Below are 21455 nucleotides of genomic sequence, written 5' to 3'. Positions count from 1 at the left end.
TCTTGCCCTTCATCCGGACCTCTTCACTTATTTTTGAAACTGTTATACTACAAGCCATCTCATGTCCTTTTTGGAAAAAAGAAAGGTACAAACACACAAGCCCATCCAGCGCCACGACTCCACGAACTTGGCGAATGGTTTCTGGCAGGGAAGAGGCGAAGGCAGGGCAAGAGGGGTCTGCTCTACTTGGCATCCTCCTCCGTTTGGTTCAGTTGCAGGAAACTTCAAAAGACAGACTGAACTCACCTTGGCAAGGCATGTGTCTATACAGCATATGAGGGGGAGGAAGCTTCTACAATGACCAGGGGAGCAACGTTGTCAACCACAGACACAGATCATAAATAGATTCTCGAACTAGCTAGACCAGGGAGCAATTTGCTTTAAGGGTAAAATTTCAATGTGGCTATTTATAAACTGCACAGCCCATTTACACAGTAAAAATGAAATTTATTAAAGGTACACGGCTGCTAGAAATGGAGTCAGGAAGTACTGAAGGTACCATTACCCAGGAAAACATGCAGACAAATCCTCATCCACCACCCTCTGCTCAACCCCACCCCATCCGGCCGGGCTCCTGGGTTTCCAACGGCAGCTGTCAAGGAGGGACAGCATTGCAGCTTAATACGCAAGCTACTCACCCCAAAATCTTTGCATTTTTCATCTAACCTAAGTGAAGAAGGAAGAGAAAAAGTTCAAAGTGGAGAAAAATAACTAGAAGCAGCCTTAGGCTTGATAGTGACAGTTGAAGCCGGTGACGGTAGACCACCACTTCCTGCTGCCCTCCCAGCCCCCTGTGAAAATGACTTCATCTCTCTTTGATGATGAGTGGTGTTTAGAGGCTAAACACAGGTATTAGGCCCAAAGGTTAGCAAATCCTTAATAAGATTAAGGAACACTAAAGCCTTCTGAAGCTTGTTTTGAAGAAACCATGGAGGCTGGGCGCGATGGCTCACGCCTGTAATCCTAGCACTTTGGGAGGCCGAAGCGGGCAGATCACTTGAGGTCAGAAGTTCAAAACCAGCCTGGTCAACGTGATGAAACCCTGTCTCTACTAAAAATACCAAAAAAATTAGCCAGGCATGGTGGTGGGTGCCTGTAACCCCAGCTACTTGTGAGGCTGAGGCAGGAGAATCTCTTGAACCCAGGAAGTGGAGGTTGCAGTGAGCCGAGGTCGTGCCATTGCACTCCAGCCTGGGTGACAGAGCAAGACTTCGTCTCAAAAACAAAACAAAACAAAAAACAAAAAGAAGAAACCATGGAGGCTTTGGTGCAGCACAAATGTTAGGAATTTAAGAGGGTGAAACAGCTGCCAAAAAGCTGAGACCTCGTGGTCCACTGCTCCTGGCCCCTGACAGACCAAGGCACAGTCATCCCATGGCGGGTCAGGCTACATCTGAGGCAGCACGAAGGTCAAGGTAAGACCAAAATGAAATCCAAGAGGGGAACGACAAAAAGGAGTGTCATTTTTTAGATGAGGGAGATGAGAACATTGAGAGTCTTAGAAACAGAAGGGAAGATGGCCAAAGGAGTTGGGAGGCCTTAGAGAAGACAAGAAGAAGAAGAGGGAACCAGAAGACTCCCTCCAAGGACTGAGGGTGAGTCACACGGAGAAGAATCATACATACTCCTGCGCACCCCAAAACACTCTAGAGTCAGACAGACGCAGCAGTGCAATACAGGAGGAATTCACCAAGAGTCGGAACCATCCCCAGTTGTGGCCTGGAGGACAGCCCTTTGGAGGTCCTGGAAGAGGATCCCTGAACTGGCCTGGCCAGGTGCGGTGGCTCACGCCTGTAATCCCAGCACTTTGGGAGGCTGAGGTGGGTGGATTACCTGAGGTCAGGAGTTCGAGACCAGCCTGGCTAACACAGTGACACTCCATCTCTACTAAAAATAAAACAAAATTAGCTGGGTGTGGTAGTGGGCACCTGTAGTCCCAGCTACTCTGGAGGCTGAGGCAGGGGAACGGCTTGAACTCAGGGGGCAGATGTTGCAGTGAGCTGAGATTGCACCACTGCACTCCAGCCTGGGCAACAGAGTGAGACTCCATCTCAAAAAAAAAAAAAAAAAAAAAAAGGAGGACCCCTGAACTGAGAGTCAGAGGGTGGAATGGATGAATTCCAAAGGGTCCTTCCCAAATTCTAAGAATCCATCATGACCATTCCCCTAATTTTTGGATTTCTTACAAACTTTACATGAAACACAACATGGTCTCCCCGTCTCCTTTTTTGCCACACTCATTCGATCAATTCTTTCATTCTCCTGAATACAGAGCTCGAGAAGTTTCCAAAGGAAAACTCCATATTTAAAGAAAATCAGGTTTCAAAAACTCTTTTGGAATGTCTGGAATGGGAAATCTATAGATAAAGACAGTAGATGAACAGTCGAGTTGGCATGAGGGAGACTTGGAGGGGATGGGAGAGACCACTAACGGGGACAAAGTTTTTTAGTGGTGATCAAAGTGTTCTAAGATTAGATTACAGTGGTGGTTACACAACACCATAAATGCAGTAAAAGCACCAAGTTGTAGGCTTTAAATGGGTGTGTAAGTTATATTGCAATAAAGCTATTTTTCCAAAAACCTCCTTTGGGCAGCCCTCCGGAGGAATTTCTGTGTCACAGCTGTCCTCAGGAGCATTTCTCCGGAGGCCGTCAGTTATCTCGTGCAGTGTGGTGCTCTCTTTCTAGTGGAAAGACTGAATGTTAATCAAGACTTTTCTCCCTACCAGAGCGTGGAGCCTAAACGAGACCTCCATTCATCCATCTCACTGCCCAGGCTGACCCAGTACTTCACCAATGCTGTCACTGCAGCATGCTGACAGCCATGGGGACAAGTGACTCACCTGCTCCTGGCACAGGGTCAAGTCAAAGAGCAGGCTAAGAAGCTGAACCCAAGACTGGGGACCCTGAGTCCAGCGTTGTCAAACATCCCCTGGAACCTGGCAGATGGCACTCTGGGCCCCAGTAGCCACTGGCTGGCAACCCAAACACAGTCACATGAGAGCTGTCGGTAAGAAGAGCTGAGAGGCGACAAAGGCCCTGGCCGAGAGGCTTTCTGAAGGCACCCACGTCCCCTCGGGACAGGGAGGAAGACTGGGGATTAGTGGGGAGGCCCCTCCAGTCCACTCGGCCCATAACCCACCTTGTTAGAGACCCTGGTGAAGGAGGCAGTGTGTCATTCCATTGATGACAAATGTGTTCTTGGAATGTGTCCCCACCCTGTGCTCTTCCCAGGAGAAAGAATGCCAAATCTCTCTGGCACTGACCAGAGCCCTGCTTTGGACAGCAAGGGGTATTTTTAGAAATCACGGGAAAGCTGTAGAAGTCTCACGTGGCCCCACAACAGGCAGCACTGGGTGCCAGACCTACGCAGCCACAGAGCCTTCCTGAAGCCCTCCATGAGAGTCACGGCTCTCAGAAACGTCCTCAGTACACCAAACTCAGGGTCTAACTTCAGGCAGTGCTACCCAAGCTCACTTCGCGGCACCCACTCAGCAGGCACCGCAGCACCGTTCCCGAGTCAGCGGCTTCATACAGCATCCTTGACGACCAGAAACAACAAAGTGGTGTCTGTGTTTTCTACACACACGTATGCATGCATATACACACACGTGTGCACACTTTGACAGCTCAGCTCAACACAACAGGGCTGAGGAAAAAGACTGGCAACTATGCCATGAAACGAACGTGTTAAAAGAAATCTTCCCCAGCTATTGAAGGGAAGGGCAGGGCGGACAACATCACAAGGGGACATTTAAGTTTTTTCATGACCTACCTGAAGCCCTGGCTGCTCCCAGAACAGCGGAACGGAGCCTCTGATCTGGACAAAAGATGACACTCCATCGTCCATGTAAATCATCTGCGGCACAAGGAAACAGAAAGGGAAAGGTATTCTTCAATGAAACCGAACGTCCTGGGCTGGGTAACGGGATCTGGCTACCTGTGACCCGACACCAGCCAGAATGAAGGGCGGACGGTGGACTCCGGCGTCCTCTGCTCCCCTATCTGGCGACGCGCCCTGACCTCTCGCCAGGTACTGGGCAGGCATGCTGGCTGTCGACCAGCCTCTGAGGAGGGGGTCTGCTGGGGGTTGGGGCCTCCCAGGGTCTCCGGGAATTCACACTTCTAGGGCACAACCTTATCATCACCCTGAAAATCCCAGGAACAGCCTTCCGCCACCCCCTGTATGAAGAGAAGTCAGTGTGCTCTGGAATGTAACCTTCCTTAGAGCCCTCTATTCTTGCCTTGGCAAACAGCTAAGCAGCAGAGAGCTATGAAAAAAGGACTGAATGAAATAAAATGCACCAGTGATAGCCAAAAGACCTCAGTGGCTGTGCTAGCCAGTCTCGTACTTGACAATGCAAGACTCAGCCTGACCTTGTACTTGGTCCTGGCCCTGCCCCACTGTGTTCTTAAACACACCACTCAGTTAACACACACAACACGGTTTCCACAAGCTTCCAGTGTGACAGCACCTGCAGAGAAACAAATGATCCGTACACTTTAAGACATCTATCTCCTCCCCACCCACACGTACAGCTATTTCAGAGTGTGCCTGCAGGCCTCCAATGACGCTGGAGTGCAAGGGAGTTTTAAAAGGACAAGAAGTACAATCCTGAGCGTCAGCAGGGGCAGGCGGCGACACTTATCAGATGCGGGGCCTTTATCTGCGCAACTCTAGCCTGGCCTGGCAGGGCGGCCTGGGCGCTGCTGTGGTCCTTTCCGTTCCTCACCAGCCTGCTCCCTTACAGGGCAGCTTCCCATGCAGGGGAGATCACGCTCAGATCACACAGGAATGAGTCATTCTGCAGTGGAGGACCTGAAAATTAGAGCCACTGTTTCCCTGGACCAAAGGAATTACAGGAGCCTGGTATCTATATTGTCAAACTGGAATACTATCCTTTAATTTCCAAAGGAAAAAAGCATGTGTTAAGAACATGCTGTCTGTTTCCAGGTATTGAGTACCAGCAAAGCTGTTACACTCCATTCTTCTACTAACAAAAGAGAATAAAATAGCAGGTTGCTTGAACGGCTACAGACATAGTTGGCTACCATGAAATTAGGTACATACAATTGACCGGCGTGTGCGCCCTGCATAGGCCCAGGTTCCTGGAAAAGAAACCAACATTTGTATATAAAGACAATGTTTAACAATATCCAGCCTGGGCACGGTGACTCACGCCTACAGTCCCACCGCTTTGGGAGGCCAAGGTGGGAGGCAGGCTTGAGCCCAAAAGTTTGAGACCAGCCTGGGTAATAAAGTGAGACCCCCATCTCTACCAAAACAATTTTTAAAAAGTTAGCCGGGTATGGTGGCATATGCCTGTAGTCCCAGCTACTCGGGAGGCTGAGGCAAGAAGATCACCTGAGCCCAGGAGGATGAGGCTGCAGTGAGCTATGATTGCACCATGACACTCCAGCTGGGGCAACAGAGCGAAATCCAAAAAACACCAAACAACAAAAACCAATGCCCATGATCTATTTAGGCTGAGGAATGTCTCCCTTCACTCTGACTGCCCCAAGTGCTAACAACGCCACTTCCAGCATCACATCAGGCTCCTCCCAAGCTGAGACTTGCCCAGAACCAGCTTCTGAAAACACCAAGGGCCGTCAGTGCTCTGTATGCCCCTCCCTGCTCACACTGGATCAAGAAGAAAGGAGCTCCAAAGTTCTCCACCCCGTCCTCCACAGGGGAAGCAGGTGACATCTGCACCCCGTCCTATCATCAAGACTGCCTTCTTTGTTCCCAAGGCGACAGGCATAACTTGACCGTCAAATGCAAGTGATACATTTCCATTCTGGGCGAACAACTTTTAATACCAGTGGAAGAAGTGATGTCTCACCTCACAGATGTCATTTTGACAGAGGGCTCTTGGGGTGGGGAGGCAGGACAGAAAGTGGAAGCAGGAGAGAAAGTGGGCTCTGGTATTAGCATAAGCTGGGTCCGACTGCCACTTTGCAAACCCCCATTTGCTCAGCAGGGTGGCCCTGGGCACATTACTTAGCCATCTTCAGCCTCAGTTTCCCTCTCTCTACATGAAGTTCATGTCACCTTGTGCACAGAGAAGGGATGAGCTGTGAGGGGTAAATGAGGGGGCATAGTCCCAGCACAGAGTAGCCACTCAAAAAACGAAGCTGTTTTCTCTTCCCCAGAGGCCCTGACGCTATGAGTATGCACGAGGGCACCTGCTGGCGTCGGAGAGAGCTTGGGTCCTGGGAAGAAGGAGGGATTCAAGAAGGAACAGACGAGAGGTGGGAAGGAGACCAGGAAGAGCAGTGGGGCCACAGGAGGAAAAGTCGGAGGCCTGTGCCAGTGCTGTGATGAGGCCAGGCCAGTGCCTAGACCCCAGACTGAGCAGCCAAAGACGGAGGCTCATGCCAGTGCTGTGTGAGGCCAGGCCAGTGCCTAGACCCCAGACTGAGCAGCCAGAGGGTGACCCTGAGTGACGCTTCCAGAGCAGTGGGAACAGAAACCTAATGGCCATAAAAAGAGAGGGACGAGGCAGGAAAACTCACAGGGGTGCATATACCTTCTATCTGAAAGGCTTTCTGCTGACCTTCTGCTTCCAGATACAGTGTCTACAAACCAATTATCTCCAAGTCTGCATTCCTGGGAGGACACGCAGTCATCCTAACCTCCCTGAATGAGTCAGTGGCCTTATCTTGAATAGCCAAATATTTATCTTACATCCTTTTTTTTTTTAATAGACTGAGGGGACTTTTTGGTCTTGTTTTTCTGTGTGGTGAGTCAGCACTGCAGAGCAAGCCCACCAGCTATGACTCAGCAGAGCCAAAAAGACTCAAGGCTTCCTCCCAAGGAGGCTGAGATGCTATCTACACATGTACACAACATCTGTGCGTGCACACACACAACACATGCACAACCCACACACGTGTGTATACAACACATAAATGCACACACTGCACACATACACATGAAAAACAAACACAAGGCACACGACACCATACACATGTATACACAAATGCACAATGCACATGACATACACACAACATGTACAACACATAAATGCATATACCAAGCACACACTGTACACATACAACCCATGCACACACACACACAGCCTGCCTCAGAGAAAGATTAATTACTCCTCCTAGGAAACATGTTAAACCAAAGCAAAAGCAGAGGGTGCCACAGGGTCCCCCTTTTCTGGCTTCCTGAGAATTAATTCCTAAGAAGCTGATCCGCCTGCCAAGAGTCCCCACCACAGGGAGCCAGTCTGCTCCTGGTCCGGTCCCATCATTTGTTTGCCAGACGATGACCGCACAGCCGCCTGTGCGCACGCTCCACTTCCAAATGGTCAGCGGGCCTGGCTGGTGGATCCTGTTTCCTCTGCAGGGGCCCCAGGCCAGTGTGACCTGCAGGCGGCACCACAAGGGGCTCACCTGCCTCCCCAGCACAGTCCTCCTTCCTACTGGAGGCTCAGCACTAATTTCCTCAAAGTTGCTCCCCGCACCCTGGGGCGAGGCCACCGAGATGCAGAGCCTGCCACTTCCTCAGATGTCAGGTGGAGGGGGAGGCCACGCTGTGCTACCAGAATGAGTCTACCCGACTGTCTACAGGAGCACGTTAAAGGTCTCCAGAAGCGCCAGACAGTCTGCTCCTGTACCATAAGCAAAGCTTATGGAGAGCTCATGACACCGTCCCAACCCAGGCCCTCAGTTGTGACTTTGCAAACTCAAGGGGGTAGGAAGTGCCCGGCTCCCCTGAGGGACCTCTCCAGAATCCCAGCAGATCACTGGCACCTGAAACAGGTGAATCTCAGCAGGGTCCCAGGCAGGTTCCCCTGCAGACCACGCAGCCCGATCCTCACGGGGCTGCTTCCCTGAGCTCAGCAAGAACCTGCAGGCTGAGCCTTGCTCCACTCTCCTGACTCATCCTGGAAGAATCATCCTCAGCAGGTGGCCGCAGAGCCAGGGAGGGCAGCGGGGCTGCCGCTTCGCAGGAGCATACTAACTGTGCATTCCACTTAAAGACGTGTTTTGTGTTTTAAAAACAAACTTAGATCAACCTAAGCATCAGTACTGCTATAAAGTGACATAAACAAAAATATTCAGTGACTCCAGAGACAGAAAGCGAGGGGTTCCCTTGGCTTATACAAGTGAGGCAACAGGAGTTTCTTGCTTTTGGGGAACAGTCACTTCCCTGCAGCCATCTCTGCTCCTGCTGCTTCTGTAATGTTCTAGAAAAAGGGCTGTCACACCTGTGTTTTTTGGCTTGGAGGAATGCTGACCCCCCACCAGGCCCATGCCCTGGTCCCATGTGTGCAGGAAGCATGAACCCTCTCTGCTCCTCCAGTTCACCTGAGTTTCTTTCTGCTCCATGCCCCTCCTTCCTGGGCTGCGCGCAGCACACGCTTCTCCCTGCCCTGGCTCTGCTGTGCTTCCCCTCGCCCTCCAGGCAGGGGTCACCAGCCGAACACCGCCTATCGGAAGTACCACCTGGAAGGGCGGCAGCACCTGGCAGGACCAGCTTCACCTGCCCCACTCCTGCTGCGCCCCCATCACACCACCACTGCCTCCCATGCCCACCCACCTGGGAGCAGAGCCTGGGACCTGGCAGGCTCAGTCAGGCTTTGCTGAAGGCCCACGTGGACAGTCCTGGACTCAGCGCTGGGAAGTGACAGCTCCCCTTCCTGGGTAGCCAGGCTGTCCGGGGTCTCCGATGGATGGGCCAGCCCAGGCACCTCCAGGCTCATCAGCACAGCCTGAAACATAGGCACCCAACCAAGAGCTACCGTGGGTGTAGGGCCACCTTCCTGGGACCCCGCTACGCATCTCTTGTTAACGAAGTCACCATGGGTTAAGTTATGCTCTCTAGGTGGGGCGGGGGCAGCATCCGCAGCTGCTGCATCTGTGGGTGAGCGGCAGTTGGTGGTGCCCAGCTGTCTGTCAATCACTGCTGCTCCTGGGAGTAAGGTTGGGTGGGGACTTCATGGAGAGCATCCCTGTCTAGCCCAGAGCCCAGAGGACGAAAAAGGACAAAAACACACACACTAGGAAGCCCACAAAGGCTTATGGGAGCCAAGAAATCCCTCCCCAGCCCCGACAAGGAAGGGAGGTGGAGGCAATGTCAACAGCATCGGGCTGTACCCCAGGAGCTGGAAGGGCAGGCTGTTCATATCTCTATGGCCTTGCCAGGCTGCCCGAGGTGGGAGATTCAGGAGATGTGGGGGCAAGGTCCCTGCCTCTGAGCTCTAACAAGCAAGCTGGCAACACAGGAGACAAGCGCCAGTCAGCAGGCACGCGACACGAAGTGGCCAGAGCCAAGGCCCAGCCTGGTCTGTGGTAGGGCTTGTTGGTCTGTAAAAGTGAGAAAGCAAAGATTGCAGCGAGAGTTCTCACAGGGCCACAGGCGCTGCCTGTAAAGCACAGTCCTCTAACAGGAGCCAGCATCTGCGGCCCAGGGTGAGGGGTGTCCCTTCCAAAAACCATATGGTGAAGTCCCAACTCCCAGTACTTTAGAACTTGTTTGGAAATAGGGTCTTTGCAGAAGTAATGGGTTAAGATGAGGACAACTGGGCCGGGCTCAGTGGCTCACACCTGTAATCTCAGCACTTTGGGAGGCCGAGGCGGGCAGATCACGAGGTCAGGAGATCGAGACCATCCTGGCTAACACGGTGAAACCCTGTCTCTACTAAAAATACAAAAAATTAGCCGGGCGTGGTGGCGGGCGCCTGTAGTCCCAGCTACTCAGGAGGCTGAGGCAGGAGAATGGTGTGAACCCGGGAGGCAGAGCTTGCAGTGAGCCGAGATTGTGCCACTGCACTCCAGCCTGGGCGACAGAGTGAGACTCCGTCTCAAAAAAAAAAAAAAAAAAAAAAAAAAGATGAGGACAACTGGAGTAGGGTGGGTCCCTGATCCAGTACGACTGGAGTCCTGGAGAGACACAGGCAGAGAAGGCCACATGAAAATGGAGGCAGAGATGGAGAGATGCTTGCCAGGGGCCACCAAAAGCCGGGGCGGTCAGGTGGGCTCAGAAGGGTTCTCCCCGGGGGGACTTCGAAGAGACAGCAGTCCTGCCGACACCTGGATTGCAGACTTCCAGTCTCCAGAACTGGGAGAGAATAAGTGTGTTGTTTTCGGCCACCCAGTTTGGGGTACTTTATTATGGGCAGTCCTAGGAAATGCATGCGGTTTGCTTTCATTTTCCGTGTTAGAATGTCCGGTGTTTTAGGAAGGACAGTGCCACTAAAGGACAGTGGTTCCCAGGGACTTACTCGATGAGATGCAATAGAAGAGACCCCAAGTCTTAAAATTCTGGTCTTAAAATTCCAAAACTAGTATGTTAAATAAAAGTTCAAAATAAAAGGCAAGTGGTAATGAAGTGGGGCAGGGAAGGGACTCTCCCCATGCAGACATCAGCCAGAAAAGAGAAAACCACCCAGCTGGGGCCACAGCTTCTCTCTCTGTCCCCTTTTTAAAATTTTTCAAAATTTAACTTTTATTTTAAGTTCAGGGGTACTTGTGCAGGTTTGTTATACAGGTAAACGCATGTCATGTGGGTTTGTTGTACAGGTTATTTTGTCACCCAGTATTAAGCCTAGCAGCACCCATTAGTTATTTTTCCTGATCCTCTCCCTCCTCCTACCCTCCATCCTCCACCCTCTGATAGGCCCCAGTGTGTGTTGTTCCCCTCTTTGTATCCATGTGTTCTCATCATTTAGCTCCCACTTGTAAGTAAGAACATGCAGTGTTTGGTTTTCTGCTCCTGCCTTAGTCTGCTTAGGGTAATGGCCTCCAGCTGCATCCATGTTGCTGGAAAGGACATGATCTCATTCCTTTTCATGACTGCATAGTATTCCATGCTGTATACAAACCACATTTTCTTTATCCAGTCTACCACTGATGGACATTCAGGTTGATTCCGTGTCTTTGCTATTGTGAGTAGGTCTCTGAGGAATCACCACATTGTTCTCCACAATGGTGGAACTAATTTACACTCCCACCAACAGCGTATGAGCGTTCCTTTTTCTCTGCAATCTTGCCAGCATCTGTTATTTTTTGACTTTTTAACAATAGCCATTATTGTGTGAGGAGATATCTCATTTCACACAAGTCAAATAATATTCACGCAAGTCAAATAATAGCCATTTGACTTGTGTGAGGGGGTAGCTCATTGTGGCTTTGATTCTCATTTCTCTAATGATCAGTGATGTTAAGCTTTTTTCCATGATTGCTGGCCGCATGTATGCCTTCTTTTGAAAAGTGTCTGTTTATGTCCTTTGCCCAGTTTTTAATGTTTTTTTTTTTTTTTTCTTGGAAATTTGTTTAAGTTCCTTATAGATGCTGGGTGTTAGACCTTTGTCAGATGCACAGTTTGCAAAAATTTTCTCCCATTCTGTAGGTTGTCTGTTCACTCTGTTGATAGTTTCTTCAGCTATGCAGAAGCTCTTTAGCTTGGTTAGATCCACAATCCTCAAACTAATAAGAGCCACTTATGACAAACCCACAGCCAACATCATACTGAATGGGCAAAAGCTGAAAACCAGCACAGGACAAGGATGCCCTCTCTCATCACTCCTATTTAACATATTAATAGTATTAGAAGTTTTGACCAGGGCAATCAGGCAAGAGAAAGAAATAAAGGGCATCCCAATAGGAAGAAAGGAATCAAACTATCCCTGTTTGCAATCAACATGATTCTATATCTAGAAAACACCACAGTCTCAGCCCAAAATCTCCTTAACCTGATAAACAGCTTCGGCAAAGTCTCAGGATACAAAATCAATACACCAACAACAGTCAAGCAGAGAGCCAAATCAGGAACACAATCCCATTCACAACTGCTGTGAGAAGAATAAAATACCTAGCAATACAGTTTATGAGGGAGGTGAAAGATCTCTACAATGAGAATTAAAAAACACTGCTCAAAGAAATTGGAGATGACACAAATGGAAAAACATTCCATCCTCATGGATAAGAAGAATCAATATCATTAAAATGGACATAATGCCCAAAGCAATTTATGGATTCAAAGCTATTCCTATTAAACTATCATTGACATTCTTCATAGAACTAGAAAAAACTATTTTAAAATTCATATGGAACCAAAAAAGAGCCCGAATAGCCAAGGCAATCCTAAGCAAAAAGAACAAAGCTGGAGGCATCACACTACCTGAATTCAAGCTATACTACAGGGCTATGGTAACCAAAGCAGCATGGCACTGGTACAAAAACAGATACATGGACCAATGAAACAGAATAGACAACCCAGAAATAAGGCCGTACACCTACAACCATCTGATCTTTGACCAACCTGGCAAAAACAAGCAATGGGAAAAGGATTCCCTATTCAATAAACGGTGCTGGGATAACTGGCTAGCCATATGCAGAAGACTGAAACTGGACCCCTTCCTTACACCATATACAAAAATCAACTCAAGATGGGTTAAAGACTTGAATGTAAAACGCAAAACTATAAAAACCCTGGAAGACAACCTAGGCAATACCATTCTAGACATAGGAACAGTCAAAGACTTCATGACGAAGATGCCAAAAGCAATCTCATTTTTAACCAGATATTTATGTAATAGCCTCGTTGATATCCACAGTGCAGACATTCTGAGCAGAATTACAGGCAAGTAATTGCAGCTGTTGCCCATCTTAGGGCCCCCTGCTCTGATGTTCCTCTGAGTGGGGACTCCGAGAGGAGCCTCCTCATCTCTGTATCTACCCTCTGAACACTGGAGCAGGCAGAAAGTCCCACACAGTAAAGGCAGGTGCTCAAACCTATGCTGGATTAAAGTGGCCAAAGTCCACATAAGGCGTTCCTCTCCCAGCAGCGGCAGCGAGGACGGATGCAAAGCCACACCTTCACTCAGTAAACACAGGGCACCCAGCTTGCCCTGGCAGGAGTACCATACATGTGCCTTCCGGGGCTTTCCTTTCTTACGGCTTACACCACTGTATTCCACATGGTGGTCTTATCTTACAGATTGCAAGTTAGAGCAAAAATTTAAAAGTTGTAAGACAGCATCTCTGGAAATGAGAACAGAATTTAGAAAACACTCCAGGAGAAATTAAGCAGATGGCTATATTCTAGGGGAGCAGATGGGAGCGGCTGCTTAACACGCAGATTTCACAACTCTAGGGTGCTAATACTGGCTTCCAGGAGAAGCTTCAGTTGATTTAGAATAAAAAATAATGGTTTCTTCTTTCATCCCCCCATTGTATTGATCTACTTATTTTTGTCCTAAAAGAATTTTCAAACCCTATTGGTTCATCTGTCAGCTGCCCTTGGAATACTGCCCACCTTTCATGACCATGGCAAAAATTCCTGATTCCTTTTAGTTAAAAATACCTCGGCTAAGCAGCATTTTCCCTGCATGAGATGTGAATCAGAAAGGATACACCATGCAAACCAGAGGTCACGTTTTCATGCGGAGCCCAATTACACGTGCTGTTCTCCACGTATAGGAGGCAGCCTGATCAGAGACCACCACAAATATGCCAGGGCCTCTTCTGCCCCAAGTGGAAAGCGCGTGTGCAAGAGCTGCAGCCACTCGGAACCATTTGGTGCCACAGATGGGCCTGGGCACTCACCTGCTCTGTCTCCACGAAGTTGGACACATGGCCGTCGTCGTTCACGCCACGGGTGTGGAAGCGAGTGCCTGTGCGCTCACAGCTAACGCGAGAGATGAGGCAGGCCTTGGCCTGCTTGTGGGAGGCATACACGGTGCGGATGGTGACCACCCCGCAGATGATCTTCAGCAGCCAGTCACAGCAGCTCACCTGGTGCTGCCTCAAGGGCACGTGCAACAGCTGGTTCCTGCAAAACACAGTCCCACGCCAATTCCAGTCACTTGACATCCTCCAATACATGCTGCCTGGACAGCGAGTGTGGCTGAGGAACTGGGGGGCGCACGGTGCAGCATTTCGGGTCAGCGAATGCATGCTGCTCCCCAGTGGACTCTGCGCTTGGGCTGTACAGATCTGGGAAGTTCATGTGCTTCAAAGAGATCCCAAATAGCAGGACCACTGTGTCACGTAGAGGAGGATGGCCAGGGAGTCCTTTCCCAAAGCCACTACCAGGTTGTCACTGTCGCTAAATGGAAGCAAAGCTGGAGAGTGAGCCAGCGTGCACTTTTCGGGGAATCGCAAAGGGGCCTCTGGTTAGCCCTGTGGGCCCCACAGTTTTCATCGCAGGCCCCATTGGTAAAAAAATAATCATCTTTTATTATTAAATAATCATGATCAATAAGTGATTAAAAATCATATTAAATATGGGAAGTTACTTAAATTATCCACATATACACACACATGCACCATGAGATGATTATGACGAGCGCTACAAAGCAATCCAAAATAAATTTTAAAAAGATCCGAGGAAAATAAAATGTAATGAAAGTTCAAGTATTCCCTCTCCATGCCTAGTGGATTGCTGTAGGCTCTAGAGTCCATGATGATAACGACAGGGTGATAGCCAACATTTATCCTGTGCACTAAGCCCCATTCTAAGTACTTTGGGGTGGATTAACTCATTTCACCCTTGAAGTGACCCTATGTGAAAGGTATCCTCAGTGACCCCCTTTCACAGATAAAGCAGCTGAGGCACAGAGAAGAGAAGTGCTTGTCTAAGGCCACAGAGCCAGCCAGTGGCGTCATGGAGCTTGGAGCCCGCGCTCTTCACGCTGAGCCTTTCTTCATGAGGCCCTAGGTTTCCATTTGCACCTGCGAACGACCACGTAGTTCTCTCATCCCTGAGCTGGCCTGGCCCCCTTGCTTTAGCACCCAGGGGACCTGAGTGGTACCATCCTGAGGGCCCATACTCACTCCCAGGGAGGAGGACCCATCATCAGGAGATGCCCTCTTACAGGGCACTGAGTGAATCTAGATCACAGTGCCCTACTTGTTTAAATAAGGCAACACAATTCCTGCCCTTGAGCCTTCCTCAAAGACAGCAGCAGCATTTTCTCATTGCTGGAAATCTGTGCTGTGAGCTCTGATGGGTCCCAGGGGGCTTCTCCAAGCTTCCTGCTCTCAGGCCAGCCTCCCCGACTGTGACCAAAGCCACATGCACCCCCACAGGGAGCACAGCCCGTGTCTGACCCCGTCTGAGGTCGCACAGTCACATGCACCCCCACAGGGAGCACAGCCCGCGTCTGACTCCATCTGAGGTCGCACAGTCACAGCGCTCCTCTGCTTGAAAAATGCTGCTGAAGCATTGCTGTACAAAACCATATGTCCCTCTTCCAAATCACTCTCTCAAATTCAGATGATAAGCCAGCTTCCGAAACACATATATGAAATCTGCATGTGGCATCAAGGCAAAGCCTCCAGAATATTTCAGAGTCTGCCAGCTACACAGCTATGGCCACTATCACCAGGGCTCAGGAGAAGAAACCTTTTGCCAAGTGGACAACCCTTAAATCAGCCCTGTTTCTAGTGACACTGCCTGGCCCTCTGGCAGGAGGATGACTCATATCCAGGACCCCCAAAGAGTTTTCTCCCAGGACCTGATTGTACTGGGAGGCAATTGTCAGTGTGATCAATTACCAGCCCAGAAAGATGACTTCACCCTGCTGCTCACTCTGCCTCATGTGCCAGCCACGCTGAGCGTTGACCCCATCTGACTCCTGCTGTGGGTCTCCAGACCTCAGACGCTGCGCCACAACAGTGGGGGTTCAGGCGATCAAGCCCAGGACCACGCTGCCCGTGGTGACTCAGTTGTGGTCAGTTCTGGGGGCTCCACCCTGAGCCTAAACACCACGCCCTGGTGTGTTACAGCTGAGGAGGCTGGTGAACTCCGGAGTTACTTCCTCCTCTCCCTTCAGAAAGGGACACCATGGGGCTCCTCCTTCCCAAGCTCCTCTCAGCCTCCACCTCGTGAATCCCCTTTGCCTCGCTCTGTTAGTGCCCCTCACACCTCCAGCCACAGAGCTGGCATAGGGAAGAGAATTTGCAAAGGTGCTGGTGCAATTCAGATACCCCAAGGATCCCCTAGGGGTTCCAAGGACCCTCACTGCCGCTGAGAGCTCTCACCTCTGCTCCCCTGACAGTTCTGGTTTAAAATAGTTTCACCGACTCCACACAAAGATACCTCATAATACACAGCCCCTCTGTGCCTAAGCTTGGCTGCCTTTAGGGGAACATGTAACAGCTCGCGGGGCACATGCTGGGGCCTGCAAAATGTAACCAGCGATTCACAGAAATGCCATCCCCAGAGGCTGCTACTCAACCTGCCGTCTGCAGACAAGCAGCACTGGCAGCTTCTTAGAAATGCAGAATCCTGGGCCCAGCCCAGACCTGCCATCCCAGAATCTGCATTTTTAATGAGATCAGCATGAGATTCACGATTTTATTTATTTTATTTTATTTATTTATTTTGAGACAGAGTCTCACCCTGTAGCCCAGGCTGGAGTGCAATGGCGTGATCTCGGCTCACTGCAATCTCAGCCTCCTGGGTTCAAACGATTCTTCTGCCTCAGCCTCCCATGTAGCTGGGATTACAGGTGTGCACCACCACACCTGGCTAATTTTTTTTGTATCTTTAGTAGAGACGGGGTTTCACCATGTTGGCCAGGCTGGTCTCAAACTGCTGACCTCAGGTGATCCACCTGCCTTGGCCTCCCAAAGTGCTGGGATTGCAGGCGTGAGCTACCATGCCCAGCCTTGATTCACATGCATTTTGAAGTCTGGGCACATTACTGCCCCCAAATATCCACAATACCAGAGAACCAAAGAGGATGTGGGGGTGGGGAGCGTTGGGATGGACACAGGGATGTGGGGAGGGTCCCCTTCTTCCGGCAGAAATCAGGAATTCACTTCCGGGGAATCCAAAGCACCAAGGCCAGATGAAAACCTGTGGATGCCTCTGGCAAAGGGAGAGAGGCACAAACAGGTCAGAAATAAACCTCACGAGTCCCGTCTCAGAGCTGGGAAAACTGATATAGCTTCAAAAGGCAGACACTGGATTCTAAAACATTACACTAGATGAGGTTCATTGGAACCACTCCCATGGCAGGACTTTCCTCACTTTTGCTTCTACCTGGCATCTCTAGGCATCAGTGCGAATCTGACAGAAACAGCATTATGTCCAGAAAGGGCAATAGATAATTTACGTATTTACAGGGTTGTCCACTCTTGTCTCTGTCCTGCTGTGGAGTGAAAAAGCACCAGGAGATCTTAAACATACAGAAATCCAGCCGCCTCTGCCTGGGCTCCGGGACTAGTCTTAGTGCATTGCTACAAGTCCCTTTGGGCAGGGTGACTCAGCTTCCCCATTGATGGGACTGGTTTAGCATTGTGATTACCAGCTTGGGACCTGGACCCAGAAAGCCTGGGTTCAAATCCTGGCTCTGCCACTTAGTAAGTGTGTGGAGTTTGGCAAAATTCCCTCGACTATTCGTGCCTCAGTCTCTCTATCTGTAAAATGGCGTAACAGAGCCTCCGCATAATTATTATAAAGGTTTTTATAATAATGATGAGTTATTACCAGCAAAGAGATCTTAGCACGGTGACCCGAACACAGTGCTTTATAAACATCAGTGGTAAACGGCTGCACACTGGAGGTAACCATGATTGAGAAGACCGAAAGAGTGAATCCAGGCAGAAGCACTGAGCTCGGCACCCGGGACTGAGGAAGCACTCAGCAGACGTCGGCTCTAATGTTTTTTACTTATGGAACAGGGTTTCTTTTCTTTCTTTCTTTTTCTTTGAGACAGAGTCTTGCTCTGTCGCCCAGGGTGGAGTGTAGTAGCACCATCTTGGCTCACAGCAACCTCCGTTTCCTGGGTTTAAGCAATTCTCCTGCCTCAGCCTCCCGAGTAGCTGGGATTACAGGCACCTGCCACCACGCCCAGCTAATTTTTTTTTTTTTTTTTTGTATTTTTAGTAGAGATGGGGTTTCACCATGTTGGCCAGGCTTGTCTCAAACTCCTTAACTCAAGTGCTCCACCTGCCTCAGCCTCCCAAAGTGCTGGGATTACAGGCATGAGGCACCATGCCTGGCGCAGGTTTCTTTTCCAAATCTACACTGAACACATTCCAGGGGCCAGGGGTGGGGGGTGGCAGGGAGTTCAGGGTTAGTTTTCCTCTCATTGTGCTGAGAGCAGGCCTGGGTCCTAACTCTCCAGAGGTGCCCCATAACCCGGGGGTGGTGCAAGTGGAGGTCAAGGCCTCAGATGCCAACCAGGGCCCACCCTCTGCAGGAGACCCAGGGCCCACCCTCTGCAGGGGACCCAGGGCCTCACCAGAAGAAGGAGTTCCCCCATTCAGAGCTGTCATCCCCCTGCTTCTGCGTGCGGACAGTCAGGTCAAAGCGAGACCCATCATTTGGCCATGAGAAATAGAACACCCCCGAGCTGAGGATTTTCTTCAAAGCTATGAGGCGTTCCTCCTCCTTGGCCTCTTCCTGAAGAGGGTAAAAGTCAGTGGCGGTGATTTTGTAGATTTCAGCATCTGGAATTCTGCCCACAGATGTGCAGCCTGTCACCAACACCAGGAAGCTCAGAGACGTGCCACCTGGAAAGGAAATCAGACAGGAGAGCTCAGGGTCGAAGTTGGCCCGGCCGCCTGGAGCTCCAAGGGGACAAATGGAGCCCAGGTTCAACCGCAGCCAGGAAGGCAACGTCTGTGCACCTGCAACTTCCCATGGCATTGCCCAACTCAATGGCTCAAGAGCCTGCCCTGTCCTGTAAGCTTCAGGCGGGGCTTCTCAAAGTGTGGGACCCTGGCCAGCAAGTCAGCATCCCCTGGGAGCCTGTTAGAAATGCAGATTCCTGCCACCCAGCTGCCTGAGGCTGGGGGCAAGCTTTGCTTTAACAAGCCCTCCAGGTGATTCTGATGCCCCCAGGAGTCTGAAAATTCCTGGCCTAGAGCCCTTCCAGACCCCCAGGACCTACCCCCAAAGCCTCTCCAAATCACCTTCCCCAGTGCCTCCTCAGCCACTGCCTTGACTCAGGACCCCTGGCCTGGGGTCTGTCTTCCCCCACTCCATCACAGGAGTGGCCTTCCCAAAGTCATTGGATCACAGCCGCTCCGCCCTTCCTTCTTGCACAGCTCCCACTCCCTGCAGGACTATGACAGAAGCTCCCAAATCCCTCCCCGCTGCAGCCCATCCCTGCCCCACACGTGGGCAGACACCCCAGCCGGCTGCTCTCCTGAGCTGGCTGTCCTCCAGCTGGTCCAATGTGCCATAAGCATGACCTCGCACCCTGGGCTCTTGCCCAAGATGCTCCCCCTGCCTGGGACGTCCCACCGCCATCTGCCCAACAAGACCTCCATGACCCCTTCTCCACGCACCTCCCGCCTGTCTCTACCCTAACAATACTTCAGGCTTCGGGCCCAGCATTCCATCCTCTGGAAGAACACGAGCGTCCCCACGTGCTCCGTAGGGACCATCCTGTCTCTGCCCTCCCCACTTCACCAGAAGAACTCCTCTCATCCTTCTGGGCCAACTTGGCAGCAACTCCTCCAGGAAGCCTTCCTTGCTCTCCCAAGACATGGACAGGCACCCCTTGTGCGTGCCAATAGCATTCCTATCAGCAGTTGTCACACACACAAAGCTCATGACCTCCTTCCCCACCTGTGCCCCCAGGGGAGGGGCTTCCTTGGGGGCAGGGCCATTTCGTCGTCATCTCCCAGCACCACACACACTCGGTTTGCTGAATGCTTCCTAAATAAATTCCTGCCAAATGCTACCAAGACGACCTCGGACCCTGCAGCCAGGCGAATGAGGCAGCCCTCTCTGGGGCACCACCTCGCTGTCGCTGACAGCTGGTTTTCTGTTCCCTATCCCCCGCTGCTCACAAGGGCACTTCACAACACACTGCGTATCGAGGGTGCCTGGTGGCGCCGTGCCTCACTCTCCGGACGGGGCCCAAGAGATCATCGGGTAGAAACCGGCCTTTGGGGTCTGGCAGGGCTCTAGTCCCAAGGATACTCTTCCCACTCCGCTGAGGTCTGAAGGATCCGCCCAGCGAGATCTTCTGTGAACGATCAAGGGCCGCTGTCTACAGCCATGGTCTGGAGATGGTTCTGATCTCTCCACACTCCAGGAAGAGACCCCAAAACAACCAATTCCACCACCCTCTCACCCCAATTTCCTCACCACACTTCATAGGGAGAAGAGCGCTGCTTGTGGCAGGGTGGCGTGTGGCTGTCATTAAAGTGCGTTCCTTTAATGAGCGCTCAGGGCTCCCAGGGGCCTGCTGCTATGCCATGGGGTGGGGCTGCCAGCAGGGCAGGGGGTTGATCCCATCACATCTCCCCAGACACATCCTCAGGAAACCACCTCAAAACCACCTAAGAACAAAGGAAGTTATCACACTGGGGACAGGGACAGCGGTCAGAGTTCAGCTTCTCAAGTAGGATAGGTGGGGTTCCGGGGTTGGCAGCTTGTGATCAGAGCCTTGGCCACAGAGCGCTCCCGGCACCCACCTGCCTCTTCTGACACAGTGCAGGGAAAAGCACAGTTCAGCAGAAGTGCCCTCGGAGAGGCAGGAGGATGGCCCCTGTGGCTGCCAGAGCTATGGAAAATTTTGCATGACATCACTCCGTGAGAGTCATGAGCTGATTTCTAGCACCACTTCCTCAACAGCCTCCGTGTGGGGGGCCTGAGTGCCTGGCAACAGTCCCAGGTTGCATTTCCTGGGCAGGACCACGGCCTGGGGGAGGCTGGGGAGAGGAGCACTGTAGCAGCCAGGAGAGGCTCTTAACATTGCCACAGAGCACTGGGGCTCCTGGGTCCAGGGAGGAGGGGGTCGGGAGTGGTACAGGGGAGTGAGGAGAGCCGGTATCTGGTGAGCGCAGTGGAGGCAGGGGAGCTGTACAGGCGCGGACTCCATCCTCCCGCCCACCGTAAGGGGCGCCCTTACCAGCCCCATCTCACAGGGAGGGAAACAGACGCACAGAGAGGTTAAGCAGCCTGCCCAAGGTGACAGAGCGGGGAGCTGGGATCCAAATCCACTTTCTAGCTACAGTGCCTGGGCAAGTTACTCAAGCCAAGTCTGGCCCCAGAGCTGGTGCTCCTAATTACACCTCCTTGCAGATGACATCGCCAGCCTGCTTACCCATGCTGCTGTCTCAGGGCTACCACTGCCATTTCACACACGCATGACTGTCCCCCAGGGAAGCTGAATCAGCCGCCCAAGCACACAGCTAGTCTGTGTTGGAGCCAAAATGTAGGTTTCACTTTAAGCCCATGCTCCATCTAGCCCCAAAGTCCGGCAGTTTCCAATTGGATTAGTTTGCTGTACCCTGTATGTATGTATGTATGTATGTATGTATGTATGTATGTATGTATTATTTATTTATTTTTTGAGACGGAGTTTTACTCTTGTTGCCCAAGCTGGAGTGCAATGGTCTGATCTCGGCTCACCGCAACCTCTGCCTCCCAGGTTCTAGTGATTCTCCTGCCTCAGCCTCTGGAGTAACTGAGATTACAAGCATGCGTCACCACGCCCAGCTAATTTTGTATTTTTAGTAGAGATGGG

The 21455-nt window shown here is 51.1% G+C and overlaps 1 protein-coding gene across 9 annotated transcripts in view; it reads right to left on the bottom strand.

Annotated features, from left to right (window-relative positions):
- SYNJ2 (synaptojanin 2) overlaps window positions 1–21455 on the bottom strand; it is a 132636-nt gene that overhangs the window by 66974 nt on the left and 44207 nt on the right. For 8 of the 9 annotated variants that reach the window (XM_034963149.3, XM_055114279.2, XM_034963144.3 and 5 more), the window contains exons 3-5: window positions 18213–18483; window positions 13564–13789; window positions 3776–3859 (exon numbers count right to left, since the gene is read on the bottom strand). In XM_034963149.3, the coding sequence (XP_034819040.2) occupies window positions 3776–3859; window positions 13564–13789; window positions 18213–18483 (581 nt within the window). Of the gene's footprint in view, window positions 1–3775; window positions 3860–13563; window positions 13790–18212; window positions 18484–20071; window positions 20266–21455 lie in introns of all 9 variants that reach the window. The other variant, XM_034963146.3, reaches the window with a different exon arrangement.

This window comes from Pan paniscus, chromosome 5, assembly GCF_029289425.2.
Source record: "Pan paniscus chromosome 5, NHGRI_mPanPan1-v2.0_pri, whole genome shotgun sequence".
Taxonomy (NCBI): domain Eukaryota; kingdom Metazoa; phylum Chordata; class Mammalia; order Primates; family Hominidae; genus Pan; species Pan paniscus.
The sequence above is the reverse complement of the archived record's forward strand: the minus strand, read 5'-3'. Positions and strand labels throughout refer to the sequence as shown.